Source organism: Taurulus bubalis (genome assembly GCF_910589615.1).
Source record: "Taurulus bubalis genome assembly, chromosome: 15".
Lineage (NCBI taxonomy): Eukaryota > Metazoa > Chordata > Actinopteri > Perciformes > Cottidae > Taurulus > Taurulus bubalis.
Genome location: NC_136603.1, coordinates 20,898,836 through 20,915,385, shown reverse-complemented (window position 1 = coordinate 20,915,385; position 16,550 = coordinate 20,898,836). Strand labels below are relative to the sequence as shown.

Below are 16,550 nucleotides of genomic sequence, written 5' to 3'. Positions count from 1 at the left end.
TGATTTGATGTTTAATTAAATTAACTCTCCATTTTCATCTCCAGGTTATTGCAAATTTCTTCTTTTAACGGCAAAATGAATGCACTAAATGAAGTCAACAAGGTGATCTCCAGTGTGTCCTACTACACTCATCGGCATAACCCTGAAGAGGAGGAGTGGCTGACTGCGGAGCGCATGGCGGTAAGCTCAGCTCTCGACTTTTGTGCTGTGCGTAAAATATATATATTTCTCCCTCCCTCTAAAATGCACCTCTCTTGTCCTGCGTCAGGAGTGGATCCAGCAGAACCACATCCTGTCCATTGTGCTGAGGGACAGTTTGCACCAGCCGCAGTACGTAGAGAAACTGGAAAAGATCCTCCGCTTCGTTATCAAAGAAAAAGCTCTTACAATGCAGGATCTGGACAACATCTGGGCTGCACAGGTACACTGCAACACACTTTTATTTTTTAAGTATTAATCTTATAATTAATTGATTAGTCTATAATGGGACGGAACCAAAAGATTCAGTAACTATAAAGGTGCACTCAGTCGAGTGCAGATCTCCGCCAGGTGGGGCGGCAACGACCACTGCTGTAATGTAGGTTGTATTTATTAAATCAATACATCTTTGATAATACGCGTGTAAACATGATGTTGATGCCCAATTTCAAAAGGTACACAGAGCAGGGGCGAAGCACTCGGCGGTGTTATCACCTGCAGGCTAAGAGTAACAAACGATGAGTCCGCAGTCAATCATCGGCAGTTACAAACAGCCAACGAGCTGCGAGTTACTGCAAACACAAACGGCTGTAACTTAACAGTGCGTGGGTCTGTTTTGTGCTGCACTGTACAAGCAAACTGAATGTTGCTGTACTTTTTTGGGGGAATGCTAAATGAAGAGCGTCAAGATATTTAGTTAGTTCCTATTGCATGTTTGGGGATTTCCACGTGAGCACCTGTTGGAAGATCCAGGTGGGTTGTCTGGTCACGTTCCCTTCAGTCACGTTTTTCTTGCCCTGCTATGTTTTTAGACTGGAAATGGTCCTCGACGTCCACTTCAAAAAAAAAAATCAGTTTATACCAGTCACTGGGCTGCTATCACTAGCGTTTGTGATACCGACAATAACTACCAGTTGAGCCACCGTGGCGCTATCACACCACACACACACACACACACACACACACACACACACACACACACTTGGCTCTGGTCACACCTAGAGTGAAAGCAGAGGAAGGATTTGTGCACAGAGAGAAAGGAAGTCGTCTGAAGAGATGAATTCCACTTTGGTATGGAAGCATCTCACAGTAAAGTTGTCTGTACTAAAAGGAGTTTCTGGGATTTGAGTTTTCAAAAAAACAACTGTGCTACGAATCACGGGTCACTCTCACAACACAAGCATTGTCAAATTGACATTGCAACTAACAGCGTATCCCTGACGCTGCCGAGACGTCTGGGGAATGTTGGAAGTGTTTTTGTGAAGCCAACAGTCGTGTTCTTGTATCCGCAGGCTGGTAAGCACGAGGCCATCGTGAAGAACGTCCACGACCTCCTGGCCAAGCTGGCGTGGGACTTCTCGCCTGAGCAGCTCGATCACCTTTTTGACTGTTTCAAGGTGAGTAAGCGTCAGATAAATAACTTAATCACGGATCACAAAAAAGTTTTGTTTCACAATATCGCAACAACGTAGCGGTGCACGCGTCACCTTAACCCCTGGACTTGGTGGTTCCTCTTGTGCAGGCAAGCTGGACCAATGCCAGCAAGAAGCAGCGGGAAAAACTGCTGGAACTCATCCGGCGCTTGGCTGAGGACGACAAGGACGGGGTGATGGCCCACAAGGTCCTCAACCTGCTGTGGAACCTGGCGCACAGCGACGACGTGCCTGTAGACATCATGGACCAGGCGCTTAGTGCTCACATCAAAATATTAGATTACAGTTGCTCACAGGTGCATGTTGGTGAATTTGTTCAAAGTTAAATGCAAAAATACCAGATAAAGGACTTGCCTGAGGCAAAAATGCTGACCATGTTTTCATTTTCACCCACAGGACCGAGACACACAGAAGGTTCAGTGGATAGATCGCTTCATAGAGGAGCTACGAACCAATGACAAATGGGTGATCCCTGCCCTGAAGCAAATCAGAGAAATCTGTAGCCTCTTTGGAGAAGCCCCTCAAAACCTTAGGTAAGTGATCTTTACACTACAGGAACGTGTACAGGACGATTCTGATGTCGGCAGGTTTGAAGTGTTTATCTAACGTAGTCTTAGAGTGCTTTATTCTGAATTATTAATCTGTATTTTGCACATAATGCATGAACACCCACTAGGAAAGCGACAAGACCCGTGACCTTCACATTCACTTAATTTTGGCCAGCTGGCATTTTAATCACATTTGCACAAGACCCCAGGCATGTCGAACTCTTTCGCTTGGCGCCCAAGAGAGCAAGTGGACCTGCAGTTTAGTGTCACATCATTGCACGATAACATCACGATTGTCCTCTGCAACTCATCACGGTGCACGAATTAACCATCAGTGCTGACCAGTGGCTGGGCGACGCACACACAATATATGACTTTTTTTCTTCTCTTCTATTGAATATCTCTCCCCCAGACAAATCAAGCTCCCAACGTCACGTTTTCACTGTTCAGTATGTTCTTAAAACATCCTACGTCCTACTGTGTCTGTGTGTGGCGCTTTAAATCAAGCATTACAGATATTTGGCAACTTTTTTTAGTTAGGAATAGTGGACAAAGGGATGCACACTTTTCTATTCATTACATTGAATTAAGACTTCCTTAATTTGCTTTGTTATACTGCAACAAAGTTAACTCAGCAACTGCAGCTAAACAGAGACTGTCTATAGACTCAGGTCCAACTTAAACTCCTCCAAGCCCGTGCCGAATCACACATCCATCCAGTCAAAATGCCATTTCTGTCTCTAGCCGACAAGCTAGTTATCTGTCTAGTCTCGTAGCTAGCTTGTAGATATTAAAAGATAGTTTGTGTTTACATGTTTTTTCTTTTTTTAATCATAGACCTTTTTTTCACTGCGGACATTTTGACTGGTAGTACTGGGAAAACCCAGTTTTTTTCTTTTTTTTTTAAAACGAATGTGTTACCAGGACCCCAAAAATAGATGCACCTGTGCTCTTCTCCTTCGGTGACATGTCAAAATGTGTCCAATGAAAAAGGGCCTATTTGCTATACCTGCTGAAGAGAGGCGTAGGTTTAGCTTCATTCCAAATTTGTTCTGTCAGTCAATCATGTTGCCAGGGAGCTGTAGAGATTTATAGAAACATAAGCAGTGCCTTAACATTAGTTTAACATTAGCATGTGAAACATTTGTGAAAGAATTGTAAGAATGATATGAAGTCATATTGTTTAGCATTACTCGCAAATTCTTTTTGATTTGAAGTAGTGCTTTTTTCTAGTCAATGTAGAAAACATGTAGTATACATGCCTGTTGTTTTTCAGAAAGAAAATGCCAATTAACATACAAACGAACTTAGTGGGGTAAGTTGAGTGCTAATTCCAGGGTTCTACCTATTTCTGTTTCACGTCAAGTCTGACTTTCTCTTTGAACATGTTTATGATATATTCACTATATAAAATGTAAATCTCTGACATGAATCCGCTTATGCAATTCTCTCTTGGGTTTCATCTCAAATGACTGACGCCTCATCTTATCTCCTGTTCAAAGTCCTGCACATGTGTAGTTCAGTCGAGCAACAGACAAGATGCTAGTATTCTGATCGCGAAGCAATAAGCTGCAGATCCTTTTTTTTGGGACGGGGAAACCTTGGCAACCCAGACGCTCATCCATCACATTCTTTGTTGCACTTGACCTTTGAGGCCTCAAACATTGATCAATTGGACCAAAAGCTGTAGTCACAAGTTCACACCTGTTGAAAACTGAAACGGTAATGAAATATGCCAGGCTCTACTTAAACAAAATGACAGTCAAATTAGAGTTGAGCTACGTGTGTGTGTATATAGTAGGCATTATGGTAAGAGCACTGACAAAAAAAAGTCTAAATAAAAGCGACCCAATAAAATAAATAAAAGCAATAGGAAATTTGCCATTAATTCACTAGGTCAGTCAGTCGGCCTGTCAATATTAATTAAATTAATATACACAAGTAATTCAAACAAATTATTTAATATTATATTTAAAATATTGCTTACACACCTAAAGATAATTTCAATTGTGTGAATAATTAGTCAAACAATCAATTTCCAACTTGCAAATTAGAGAGCACCAACTTGGTGCCATTGAGTAACGTCCTGTTTCTGCTGGCCAATTTTACCTCAAAATAGTAGCAGACCTCCTCAGTGTCACTGAGACGATATCAGGATATTCTGAAGAGGAATTTCCAAAATGTAACTCTCCTGAAAAGTCATGCAAGCGGCTCTCCCTCTAAATTCTAGAATGATCACACTGGTGTCATTAACAGGACAATAAGACTAAAAGATTTAGTCACAATCATATATTATAAAATACAATAGGCCCTTCCTAATATTGGATATTAATTAATAATAATCATAATGACAGTTATTACCATTTTAATGTTTATTCAATATAATAAATAAACAAATAGCCTGAGATACTATAGTTTATATTAAATGCATCTTCAGGTCAGATCAAGTCGCAGTGTGGTTTCTGAATGCGAGCCAAGTCCAAACATTAGTATGAGACGACGTTACCATCATTTCTAAAACGCAGACACTTTTGGGATAAGTCTTATCGGATGTGCATAATTACTGCATAATTACAGAGGCACTTTGAGGGAGTTCCTGTGCAGTTTGTCAGTTCTGAACACAAGCCATAGTGCATGCACAGAATAGTCATTTTAATCAAGACCGTTGCACAACTAAATGAAAGGTCCTTTGAGATGGAGCCCCATTCTTCCTGATGCCAGCTCTTTTCAGCACAAATCACTCGAGGCAAAAGTATCAGGGGTATTTCATGCCTTGAACCCACTCAAACGTATAATAATAGTATGAGTCGAGAAATGTAGAAGCACCACAATGGGTTTTTAAAAAGCAGGTAGCACTATTCTGCATAATCCAGCTCCTGCTGAATCTGAATGTAACTCAAGAATTGTAATACATCTTTGCCAATTCTTTTAGTTTTTTATTGTTTGGCATTGGTAATTCAAACCGATTTTAATGTACAGCAGATTCCCATGTGGCTATCAAAACATCATCATATAGTTTAAGCTCATCTGGTTTTTGAGTTTTGTTTTCAAGCCAAAGAAAATCATTTTATGTGGAAATCAAGGCAGGAAATAGCCTTTAATGATATCACTTCTTCTGCTGGTTATTCTATGACACACACACACACACGCACACGCACAAATACACCAAACGCTGCTTTCTTAATGTCCCTGATAAAAAACAAATGAGAAATCAGTCATGCTATGTTTATTTATTATTTTATTATTATCAGAAATTGTGTATGTCAGCTTCATTCTCACTTTGTTTTTTAGTCCTCCTTTGCTTCCTCAGCAAATTTCAGTTTTTTGTTTTTTGTTCCCCCTGACAACCTCCCCCCCTCCTGCTGCTCTCTCCTTAGTCAAACTCAGAGAAGTCCTCATGCGTTTTACCGCCACGACCTGATCAACCAGCTGCAGCATAACCACGCTCTGGTCACCCTGGTGGCCGAGAACCTCTCGGCCTACATGGAGACCATGAGGCAGTTCTCCAAAGGTACGCTGTCGGGGCTGGGGGGCAGAAACGGCACCCCGCTTCGGGTGGTACAGCAATTGGGTCGGGGATGTGCCCTGTCTGCAGTCTGACTGGTCGTGTGTGTGCTTTCACAGAAGAACAGGCTGAGTTTGACCCTCAGACGGTCAGACCAGGAAGCCGCTACAGCCACGTGCAGGAAGTACAGGAACGACTCAACTTCCTGAGGTACCATATCTCACATTTTAGTAAGAGCTGAGCGTACAACTACGAATGGAAGGATATAAAACCCTTAATTATCAATCACATTCGGTCTTAAAGCACGGCTTGACTTTGAGTTAAATCAGGATCCGATATCTCGTGTGTTGGCTCGGATCAGCTGCATTGCTACAAATGCTGTCATAGTCCATTTTGTAACAGCTACACGTTGCATCCACAGTTGTGTCTTCTAGCTACTGAGCCACTTCATTTGAAGTACCTTGTTCAAGGACAACTGTGGGTAATTAGGGAGGAGCAAGTGGTACCCAGTGACTTCACCCCACCAGCAGTTATAAATCCAGTCTTGGAGGAACTAAATTACCTTCACAAGCATATTTCTTTAACCTTCTGGCCACCAGTGTCTGCTATTGATTTTCCTGTTGGTTTTGTCTTTTTGCCAGGTTCCTACTAAAAGACGGTCAGCTGTGGCTGTGTGCCCCTCAGGCCAAGCAGATATGGAAGTGTCTGGCTGAGAACGCAGTGTTTCTTTGCGACCGCGAGGCCTGCTTCAAATGGTACAGTAGGATTTCTTCTCGCCTGAACTTAATTCCTTGCATCTTTTAAAGGCAGAAAGCATGTGGTTTGAATACAATTGTTTTGCTCCCCTGCCCTCCAACAGGTACTCCAAACTGATGGGTGATGAACCAGACCTGGACCCAGACATCAATAAGGACTTCTTTGAGAACAACGTTCTGCAGTTGGACCCGTCCCTGCTGACGGAGAATGGCATGAAATGCTTCGAAAGGTTTTTCAAGGCTGTCAACTGCAGGGAGGGCAAGCTGGTGGCAAAGCGCAGGGCCTACATGATGGATGACCTGGAACTAATAGGCTTGGACTACCTCTGGAGGGTGAGGAGAAACGATGCAATGGGCACACACACACACAGTGTGTTTATTGGGGAGGGAGGCTTTCTTTTTATGCTATATACACCTTTTATTAACTTTAAGAAAACATTCAAAACTGAAAAGAGATCTTGGTTTAGTCACCTTGAGCACCGCCTAAATCCTGGCCGTCTGATTTTAGAAGCTTCTGGTTGGATCATTTTTAAGTTTGTGTGTATCACAGAGAAGAGCAGCAATGCACTGTTTTTGGGAAACGCATCGGAGAGATGTGTAGGATTTATTCTGACTGCATGACCAGTTGCAGTGTGTGGCCTGCTGAGACCAAACCCGATTCAGTCAGCAGAATCACTTTTTGACGTAAGAAAATGCTTGAAGACCGAGAATACATATTTCACCTAATATACCGTCTCGCTGGCTCTCAAAACATTTGTAATTGCTACGTTACTTCATGCATCTGATCGGTTTGTTGCACATGACTCAGGTGGAACTGGGTGATGATGCACTTAATCTCAAAGACTCTTCCGTGATCTATTGGTGCCTGGATTGTAATGAATAAATGTAACTCATTGGTTGGGCTCACATTACACTTGCACTCTCTGCTCTGACATAACTTAAGCTTTGATGGAGCAAAAGATGCTCCGCAGGGTGTCACTACTGTACACTTGTCCTTGTAGCCTTGAGGTAGGAATGGCATCAACAAAAAGAGGAGTTGACAGTGGACACAATGCATGATGGGCACTGTGCTCGTGCTTTTGAGACCCTCTCTTACCACCTGGGCCGTTTCTGCGAGGTTAGGTTTCTCTTGCAAGCGATAAAACAGCAGCCCTGGTACATTGCACCTTGCCTAGTCATGTAATGGAGCGTGGTGTTGTAGCGAAATCTTCTGGAGAAGAGCGAGTACCGTTGGCAGCACCGGAGCTAACGGCTAAAGTAGGGATGTTCCATTGAGCCACATTATGGTATATCCTAATGTTGTGTTCAAATATAATCTTTTTTGTTACAGTTGTTTGAAAGAGATTTTTTCACAGCAGTATACAGATATTAGAGAGGGAAGTAGGACCTGTTTAACTTCCTAGCACTACCCGATCAGTTTCTATAAATATGAATGCAATATTTTATTTCCTAATCTTTTGAAATGTTTGTTTTGCAAAGAACCACTGTAGATGACTATGACAAAGCAAAACAAGTTTTTACACTGACTCAAAATTAATTTTCGAGATGTTGTTGAAAAATAAAAGGCTGGAGCCCCGTGTACCAGCTGCTATAACATAAATCAACAACAAAAACAATCTGTATCGGCCAAAATGGATTATAAAACAATCGGCAAATCATGTTCGCTCTAAAAAGAAATGTGATTGGGGCATCTCAGTTTTTATTCCATTTATTTTCTGCTGATTTTAAACCGTGTTACAATCCGAACTGTGAGTTTTGTGATCCTTGCGCCGCTCTCCTTCCTCCCTCTTGTGTTCTGAGTGGCCGATAATGAGGTTCCTCTCTTCCTAAAGGGCTTCGCACACAGACATGTCTGCTCTCAGCTCCGAGTGGGACTTCATTCTATTTTCTCCTCTCTCCTCTCCCAGGTGGTAATTCAAGGAAGCGACGACATCGCCAGCCGAGCCATAGACCTGCTGAAAGAGATCTACACCAACCTCGGACCAAAACTACAAGTCAATCAGGTACATTGGCCGTTCTGTTTCAGGTAGAGCCGAGGTTTAAACTAGTTCTTGTCTTTCCTGTCCAGATTTATTTGTCAACAAACATGATCTTGTGCAGAGGTCAACTCAAACCAAATTTAAATCATTCGGGGTATGATAAGTTGCGTCTCTTCATCGTCGTACCCGTTTCCTTTCCCTTTTTTTAGGTGGAAATTCATGAAGATTTCATCCAGTCCTGTTTTGACCGTCTGAAGGCGTCCTACGACACGCTGTGTGTGTTAGATGGAGACAAAGACAGCATCAACTGCGCCCGCCAAGAGGCGATCCGCATGGTGCGAGTTCTCACCGTACTCAAAGAGTACATCAACGAGTGTGACAGCGATTACCACGAGGAGAGGACTATACTGCCTATGTCGAGGTACAGCCACAAGAATAAACGCAATCAACATTGCCGCCCACTCGGAGATCGCAGTCATCTTTTATACAGGAACGCTAATTAACATTCCTCGTGCTCCTTCACTGAAACCTCGAGGCAACCCGTCTTCCATTTTCTCTCTTGCAGAGCCTTCCGAGGGAAGCATATCACATTGATCGTCCGCTTCCCCAACCAGGGGCGTCAGGTGGACGACTTGGACATCTGGTCACACACCAATGACACAATCGGTTCGGTCCGGCGCGGCATCCTCAACAGGATCAAAGCCAATGCCGCGCACACCAAGATTGAGCTCTTCATCGGCGGAGAGGTCGTTGACCCAGCTGACGACAGGAAGCTGATTGGGCAGCTCAATTTGAAGGACAAAACGGTGAGTGTTGGTTTGTTCTTCTGCAAAAGAAAATACGTTTGTCGAAGATGCAGTGTTGCCTCTTTTGTGCTTTTGCATATGAATACATAGAATAGGCATTTCTTTTTTTTTACTCTTAAAGTGATCCGAACCACTGTGTCAACATCAAAAGGTTTGTTTTTAGATCAGAATTCACTCTTTTATTTTTTTTTTTATATATATATATATACATACATACAGCTGATCACGGCCAAGCTGACCCAGGTGAGTGCCAACATGCCTTCAAGCCCAGACAGCTCCTCTGACTCATCCACTGGCTCTCCTGGTAACCACGGCAACCACTACAGTGATGGCCCCAACCCTGAGGTGGAGAGTTGTCTTCCTGGTGTGGTGAGTTTATGCCGCAGATACTGCATTCAATTTGTGTGAGAAACCTGATTTGAAAGTGTTCTACTTAAAGCCACTCCCCCCAAATTATCCTATTGAACAAAAACAGCGAACATGGCTAACAGCTGTCAAGCTAACAGCTTGTGGAAGACTGGTGACGCCCAATGAGTGCGCTTGCACTCATTGGGCGTCACCAATCTTCCACAAGCTGTGTGCGAAGGCACGCAGGTAGGCGTAGTACAGTCCTGCGACAGCCACTGAACCTTTTAATCAGATGGTGTGTTTATCATTTTGTTTTAGTCAGTTAGGATCCTTTATTATTCATTACGATCAATGTGATTTTTACTTTTCAAAATAATCGGAAGTGGCCCTCCTGTTCTAATCCCTGAATCAACAATGTGGTCGTTTAAGTCACCGTGTGTTGACCAGGATGTGAACAGCAGTCCTCTTGTCACCTTCACATAACACTTACATCCCACCTTAAAGTACTGCTCTCTGTTAACTGTGCACTTTATTTTAACTTTAATTTTATATTCTACTGTAGATTTAATTGTAAATATTCATGCTCCCCGTTATTGCACTCTGTTTATTGTTAAATGTTATGCATCTCCCGCCAGGACAAATTCCTTCTATGTGAAAACATGCATGGCAATAAATGGTTCTGATTAACGCCCTCTGGCCTGTTTCACAGATCATGTCGCTGCATCTGCGCTACATCTCCTTCCTGTGGCAGGTGGCCGACCTGGGCTGCAACCTCAACATGCCACTGCTCAGAGATGGAGCTCGAGTTCTCATGAAACTCATGCCCCCAGGTATACACGCACCTGTGGAGTATTATTACTATTCAGCCGCTTCACTTGATGAAACGACACACACACACACACACACACACACACACACACACACACGGGCGAAGTTCATTCACGTTTGTGCTGTTCCCCCATTAGACAACACTACCGTGGAGAATCTGCGAGCTGTGTGTCTGGACCACGCCAAGCTCGGGGAGAACAGCCTCAGTCCGTCGCTGGACTCGCGCTTCTTCGGCCCCTCACCCTCACAAGTGCTCTACCTCATTGAGGTGAGTCCCAGTGTGCTATTGCTACACAAGTTGTGGTACATTTTGTGCCCTGGTAACAATGTTTTCTTTGTTGTTTTTTCTTCATTCTCTTGACTGGCCCGTGAAGTAGTATTCGGTTATTGTGGGTTGATTGGTGTTAGCAGCAGTGCTATAACTCCTTTAGCAATCAGGACGTGGTAAAGTACATCAATATGTGGCCCCATCTTGCAGGGCAAAACTACAAAATTAGCTTGATAACTGCAGTGACTATAAATTGTTAAATGTGCCAGGTTTAGAGAGTTCCTGTTTTTAAACAAAGAAACCAGGATATGCCGCTGATCCTGCTGTGTGAGACTAGCCGAAGGCTTCAGTCCCATGTCTGTTGAGCTATAAAAAAAGGTTCATACTGTTCTTCCCCATGTCCCAGGTTGTTTATGCTTTGCTGATGCCAGCCAGTGCCACTCTGGGCGAAGACGCCAGCGACTTCCAGTACAACTTCTTGAAGAGCGGTGGGCTGCCCCTGGTGTTGAGCATGCTCACCAGGAACAACTTCCTCCCATCGGCGGACATGGAGACACGGCGCGGTGCTTACCTCAATGCGCTTAAGATCGCCAAGCTCCTCCTCACCGCCGTAGGCTTCGGGCATGTGAAGGCCGTGGCCGAGGCCTGCCAGCCCAACGCCGAGGGAAATATTCCTGTCTCACCGGTTAGGCCACACACACACGGACACAATTCCCACAGACTCATACCTGTATGGCTAGCGCTTTCATACTTGACTGGCATCTCTTGACATGTTTTTTTTGCCATCACCTTCCATGCACCGTCTACAGATCAATCAGGCCACTCATGACCAGGCCCTGGTCCTCCAGAGTGCCCTGCAAAACATCCCCAACCCGGCTTCAGAATGCATGCTGCGCAACGTAGCCATCCGCCTAGCTCAGCAGATCTCTGATGAGGTCACAGAAAATGTAAGAAAATGGATAGAGGTTTGTAAGAATAGAATACAGTGAACTAGCAACGGTAATTTGTTTTATTGTGAATAGTCTTTTGTAGGCACCATGTTGAGACGGATAGATGACGATCTTATGGGACTACTTTTTTCACCAGAATTTCTTCCAGGCATCGAAGTACATCCCAGACATCTGTGTGATCCGAGCGGTGCAGAAAATAGTGTGGGCATCAGGCTGTGGCACAGTGCAGCTCGTCTTCAGTTCAAATGAAGAAATCAGCAAGATATATGAGAAGGTAAGTTCCCTTTTGAATGTTGCTCTTTGTTAGAGCTGAATGGAGCATACTTACAGTATACAGTATAATAAGCTGGATAGGAAGCCTGAGGATAATAGATGCAGGACAGTAAAGGGCTCAATATACAACCAAGAGACAAAGAGCACTTGATGGGCTTTGTGGACTTTCAAGGGATTAGCAATGTAAAATTGCACCGCTGTGTAATTTTGTATAATGCTTCCATTGTTCCCTTTTCTCGTTAGACAAATGCAGCTAAGGAGCCAGATGGGGAAGATGAGCAGGTGTGTTGCGAGGCCCTGGAGGTGATGACGCTGTGTTTTGCCCTCATGCCTACGGCTCTGGACACACTCAGCAAGGAGAAGGCTTGGCAGACCTTCATCATTGACTTGCTGCTACACTGCCACAGCAAGTAAGTTCACCAGGAATGGGTTCCACGCCCTCTTTGCATCGCGGAGACGTCCTGAACTCCAGCCTTCTCGTAGCTCCGACAGGATATCGTGACGGTGACGTCGTCCTTTGTTTCACAGATCTGTGCGTCAAATGGCCCAGGAGCAGTTTTTCCTGATGGCAACGAGGTGCTGTATGGGCCATCGACCGCTCCTCTTCTTTATCACCCTCCTCTTCACCGTGCTGGGGGTGAGTGACTATTGCCTCGTGTTCTTAAAGGCTATTATTTGTCCGTGGTGCTTTCTAATAATCAGAACAGTTAACTGCCCGCAAGATCCTAATTTGAAGTTGTCCGTGTCCAGAGTACGGCCAAGGAGCGAGCCAAACACGCTGGAGACTACTTCACTTTACTCAGACACCTTCTGAACTATGCGTATAACAGCAATATCAACCTGCCAAACGCTGAGGTGCTGCTCAACAACGAGATCGACTGGCTGAAACGGATCAGGGTAAAACTATCACGTGTCAATCACACGTTTCATCCGATTTGAATGTATTCTTCTCCCTGTGAATTGATCTAGTTTAGTGTGGCGGCTGAGTTGATGACACACAAACATGTTTCATGAACTAGGATGAGGTTAAGAGGACGGGGGAGACCGGTGTGGAGGAAACCATCCTGGAGGGACACCTTGGGGTTACCAAAGAGCTTCTGGCCTTCCAGACACCAGAGAAGAAGTTTTACATCGGCTGCGAGAAAGGAGGAGCTAACCTCATCAAGGTGAAACAATCCACACCTGAAAATGTCGGCATTGTCCGCGATGATCGTTTCCTTGCTCATGACGTTACTCACAGAATATTTCTTCTTCTTGACCAGGAGCTGATCGACGACTTCATCTTCCCGGCATCTAACGTGTACCTGCAGTACATGAAGAGTGGGGAGTTCCCCACAGAGCAGGCCATCCCCGTGTGCAGCACCCCCGCTTCCATCAACGCTGGCTTTGAGCTCCTGGTAGCACTGGCCGTCGGATGTGTCCGCAACCTCAAGCAAATAGTCGACACCCTGACTGACATGTACTACTTGGGTATGTAAACGGCGGTGTGACAATTTCACTTGATGACTCGTAAACTACATGGTGCATGAGGGCATTGCCGCTTCCCTCCGCTTTCAGGTTGCGAGACGCTGACGGAATGGGAGTACCTGCCTCCGGTGGGGCCGCGGCCCAACAAAGGCTTCGTTGGTTTGAAGAACGCCGGAGCCACCTGTTATATGAACTCGGTCATTCAGCAGCTTTACATGATCCCTCCAATCCGCAATGGCATCCTGGCCATTGAGGGCACAGGCACAGACGTGGATGACGACATGTCGGGGGATGAGAAGCAGGAGAATGAGGTAGGGTGGGAGTTTGGATTGGAGCAACGCCTCTGCCCAAACCATTACAGGCCATTACTCGTTTCCCCCAAGAACACGACGACATATGGTAGCAAAAGCTAATGAACATTTGTGGATGCTGGAGACATGCGAGTCATTTTTCACCCGTGCGTTTCGTCTCCACAGAGTAACGTGGATCCTCGCGATGAGGTGTTCAGCTACCACCATCAGTTTGACGATAAACCCTCCAGCAAGTCAGAGGACAGAAAGGAGTACAACATCGGGGTACTTCGCCACCTGCAGGTCATTTTCGGACACCTGGCTGCATCCAGACTTCAGTACTATGTCCCCAGGGGATTCTGGAAACAGTTCAGGTATTTCAAAGACTCTTAGTAATTGTGGCATTTTGCCTGTTTTGGCAGTCGCTGATGTCTGATCTCTGTACCGTCTGTTTTAGGTTATGGGGTGAGCCTGTGAACCTGCGAGAGCAGCACGACGCGCTGGAGTTTTTCAACTCCTTGGTGGACAGTCTGGACGAAGCTCTGAAAGCCCTGGGCCACCCCGCCATGCTGAGCAAGGTGCTGGGAGGGTCCTTCGCCGACCAGAAGATCTGTCAGGGATGCCCCCACAGGTGAGTGCAGACTTCCCATCAGTCACCGGAAACCGTTTCAGAAATATAAACTTACGCTACCATTAATGTTTTTTGCGTTGCCAGGTATGAGTGCGAGGAGTCGTTCACAACGCTCAATGTGGACATCAGGAACCACCAGAACCTGTTGGACTCCATGGAGCAGTATGTCAAGGGAGATCTTCTTGAGGGAGCTAACGCCTACCACTGTGAGAAGTGTAATAAGAAGGTGAGAATAAAGCACCCACCTGGTCGCCAGACAATATTAGAATGTGATAATAAGGTGCGATGGAACAAATAGCAGAGGCTTTAATGGCTGTCCCTCGGTTCAAAGTTTTTCTGTTTTAGACATTCACTTAAAGGGCCAGAGAGGTAACCGGTTATGTTCGCTCTCCTCGCCAGGTGGACACAGTGAAGCGCCTGCTGATAAAGAAGCTGCCGCCTGTCCTGGCCATCCAGCTGAAGCGCTTTGACTACGACTGGGAGAGAGAGTGCGCCATCAAGTTCAACGACTACTTTGAGTTCCCCAGGGAGCTGGACATGGAGCCGTACACGGTGGCGGGCGTGGCGAAGCTGGAGGGCGACGACGTCAACCCGGAGAACCAGGTGATCCAACAGAACGAGCCCTCCGAGCCCACGCCTCCCGGCAGCTCCAAGTACCGCCTGGTTGGAGTGCTGGTCCACTCGGGCCAGGCCAGTGGCGGACACTACTATTCCTACATAATCCAGAGGAACGGGGGCGACGGCGAGAAGAACCGCTGGTACAAGTTCGACGACGGCGACGTGACGGAGTGCAAGATGGACGACGAGGAGGAGATGAAGAACCAGTGCTTCGGAGGGGAATACATGGGCGAGGTGTTCGACCATATGATGAAGAGGATGTCGTACCGGAGGCAGAAGCGCTGGTGGAACGCCTACATCTTATTCTATGAGCGCATGGACTCACTGGACAAGGACAGCGAGCTTGTCAAATACATCTCGGAGCTGACCATCTCCTCTACCAAGCCGCATCAGGTCAAGATGCCCGCTGTCATCGAGTGCAGCGTCCGCAAGCAGAACGTCCAATTCATGCACAACCGAATGCAATACAGCCTGGAATATTTCCAGTTCATTAAGAAACTTCTGACCTGTAACAGTGTCTATTTAAACCCTCCTCCAGGTATGCCTCTTTCCGTGTGTGTGTGGGTGTGGCTTATGAATGAATGTATTCATTCCGTGGATTATGTCTTATTGTATATTAAATTATTACAACAAAATTTAATCTAGGTAGCCAGTTCAGCTCAACTCAAACCCTGGGTGGGGTGTTTTAGAAGCACATTTGAAACAAACTACGACAAAAACGTGCAGAAAGCGGCGGCTGTTACGACAGATATTGTGCTGCTATATGATGGTTGTGAACACAATGTTTCTTTTATGAACGCAATCTGATGTTTCCTTATTTTTGATCTAACCATGTCAGGCCCATTATAGTTGAAAACCTGAAGTGAAAAACAGATTATACAAAATACATATAAGAAGGCTAAAATAAGCTACTAACAGGCGGATCATTAACCACACAAGTAATCAGTATAAATGTCTTAGTTCTTCTGCAACATTCGTGCACACCTCAGGGATCGTCAATGTAGCCGACAAATCGTTGCTGCTACAAACTAGTTCAGCCCTTGCATGTGCGTTGTTGTGCACAGAACAGTGTCACTCCTCCAGTCATGACTCTGCACATCCAATACACCCACAGGGCTGCTTTGATCCCTTTGCACTGCGAGGAAGTCGGCGTCGTAGCTCCACTGGAGAGTCCAAAGCTTCCCTCTCAAAGACATAGCAGCTGCCATTATGATTTTATCACAAATCTCTGGCCTGCTTGTCTAAAAGAAAAAAGAATATATACATTTAAAGTGATGTAAATGTGCAGCATCCCAGTGGAAATAATTGGTGGTCAGTGGTGTTCCCAGAAATGCACTGCCTCTGTAAATGCATTATTAATGGAACCAGAGCCCAGTAATGTTTCCCAGGGAAATAGACGCTTGAGGGCCGTCATCAGGATGTTTTGTTTGCTACTTTGTATCCAGTTGAGATACGATTGTATCTTTTATTTTATTTTTAAACGCTTTTCAGCAGCAAATATTTTTTCTCTGAGCCTTCACTCTTCATTTTAGTTCATACTTGATTGAACAAGGATAAAAAAAAATGGCAGTCGTCACTATTCATGAGATGTTTATGTAGCACATTATTCGTGTCCTCAGCACATTGGATTATGAGGTTAAGCTGCCGCCTGCT

At 45.1% G+C, this 16,550-nt stretch overlaps 1 protein-coding gene across 3 annotated transcripts in view; it reads left to right on the top strand.

The window, feature by feature from the left end:
• Positions 1–16,550, top strand: part of usp9 (ubiquitin specific peptidase 9) — a gene marked incomplete at its 5' end in the record, with an annotated part of 33,439 nt that overhangs the window by 7,710 nt on the left and 9,179 nt on the right. For 2 of the 3 annotated variants that reach the window (XM_079231423.1, XM_079231422.1), the window contains 28 exons: positions 45–180; positions 269–421; positions 1,491–1,595; positions 1,721–1,927; positions 2,028–2,164; positions 5,557–5,690; positions 5,807–5,894; positions 6,326–6,439; positions 6,544–6,772; positions 8,347–8,442; positions 8,628–8,839; positions 8,984–9,224; positions 9,444–9,593; positions 10,282–10,402; positions 10,538–10,668; positions 11,075–11,353; positions 11,478–11,603; positions 11,767–11,892; positions 12,135–12,301; positions 12,420–12,528; positions 12,642–12,788; positions 12,911–13,057; positions 13,154–13,361; positions 13,449–13,669; positions 13,835–14,022; positions 14,106–14,279; positions 14,364–14,505; positions 14,679–15,435. In XM_079231423.1, coding sequence (XP_079087549.1) covers positions 45–180; positions 269–421; positions 1,491–1,595; positions 1,721–1,927; positions 2,028–2,164; positions 5,557–5,690; positions 5,807–5,894; positions 6,326–6,439; positions 6,544–6,772; positions 8,347–8,442; positions 8,628–8,839; positions 8,984–9,224; positions 9,444–9,593; positions 10,282–10,402; positions 10,538–10,668; positions 11,075–11,353; positions 11,478–11,603; positions 11,767–11,892; positions 12,135–12,301; positions 12,420–12,528; positions 12,642–12,788; positions 12,911–13,057; positions 13,154–13,361; positions 13,449–13,669; positions 13,835–14,022; positions 14,106–14,279; positions 14,364–14,505; positions 14,679–15,435 — 5,045 coding nt within the window. Of the gene's footprint in view, positions 1–44; positions 181–268; positions 422–1,490; positions 1,596–1,720; positions 1,928–2,027; positions 2,165–5,556; positions 5,691–5,803; positions 5,895–6,325; positions 6,440–6,543; positions 6,773–8,346; positions 8,443–8,627; positions 8,840–8,983; positions 9,225–9,443; positions 9,594–10,281; positions 10,403–10,537; positions 10,669–11,074; positions 11,354–11,477; positions 11,604–11,766; positions 11,893–12,134; positions 12,302–12,419; positions 12,529–12,641; positions 12,789–12,910; positions 13,058–13,153; positions 13,362–13,448; positions 13,670–13,834; positions 14,023–14,105; positions 14,280–14,363; positions 14,506–14,678; positions 15,436–16,550 lie in introns of all 3 variants that reach the window. The other variant, XM_079231424.1, reaches the window with a different exon arrangement.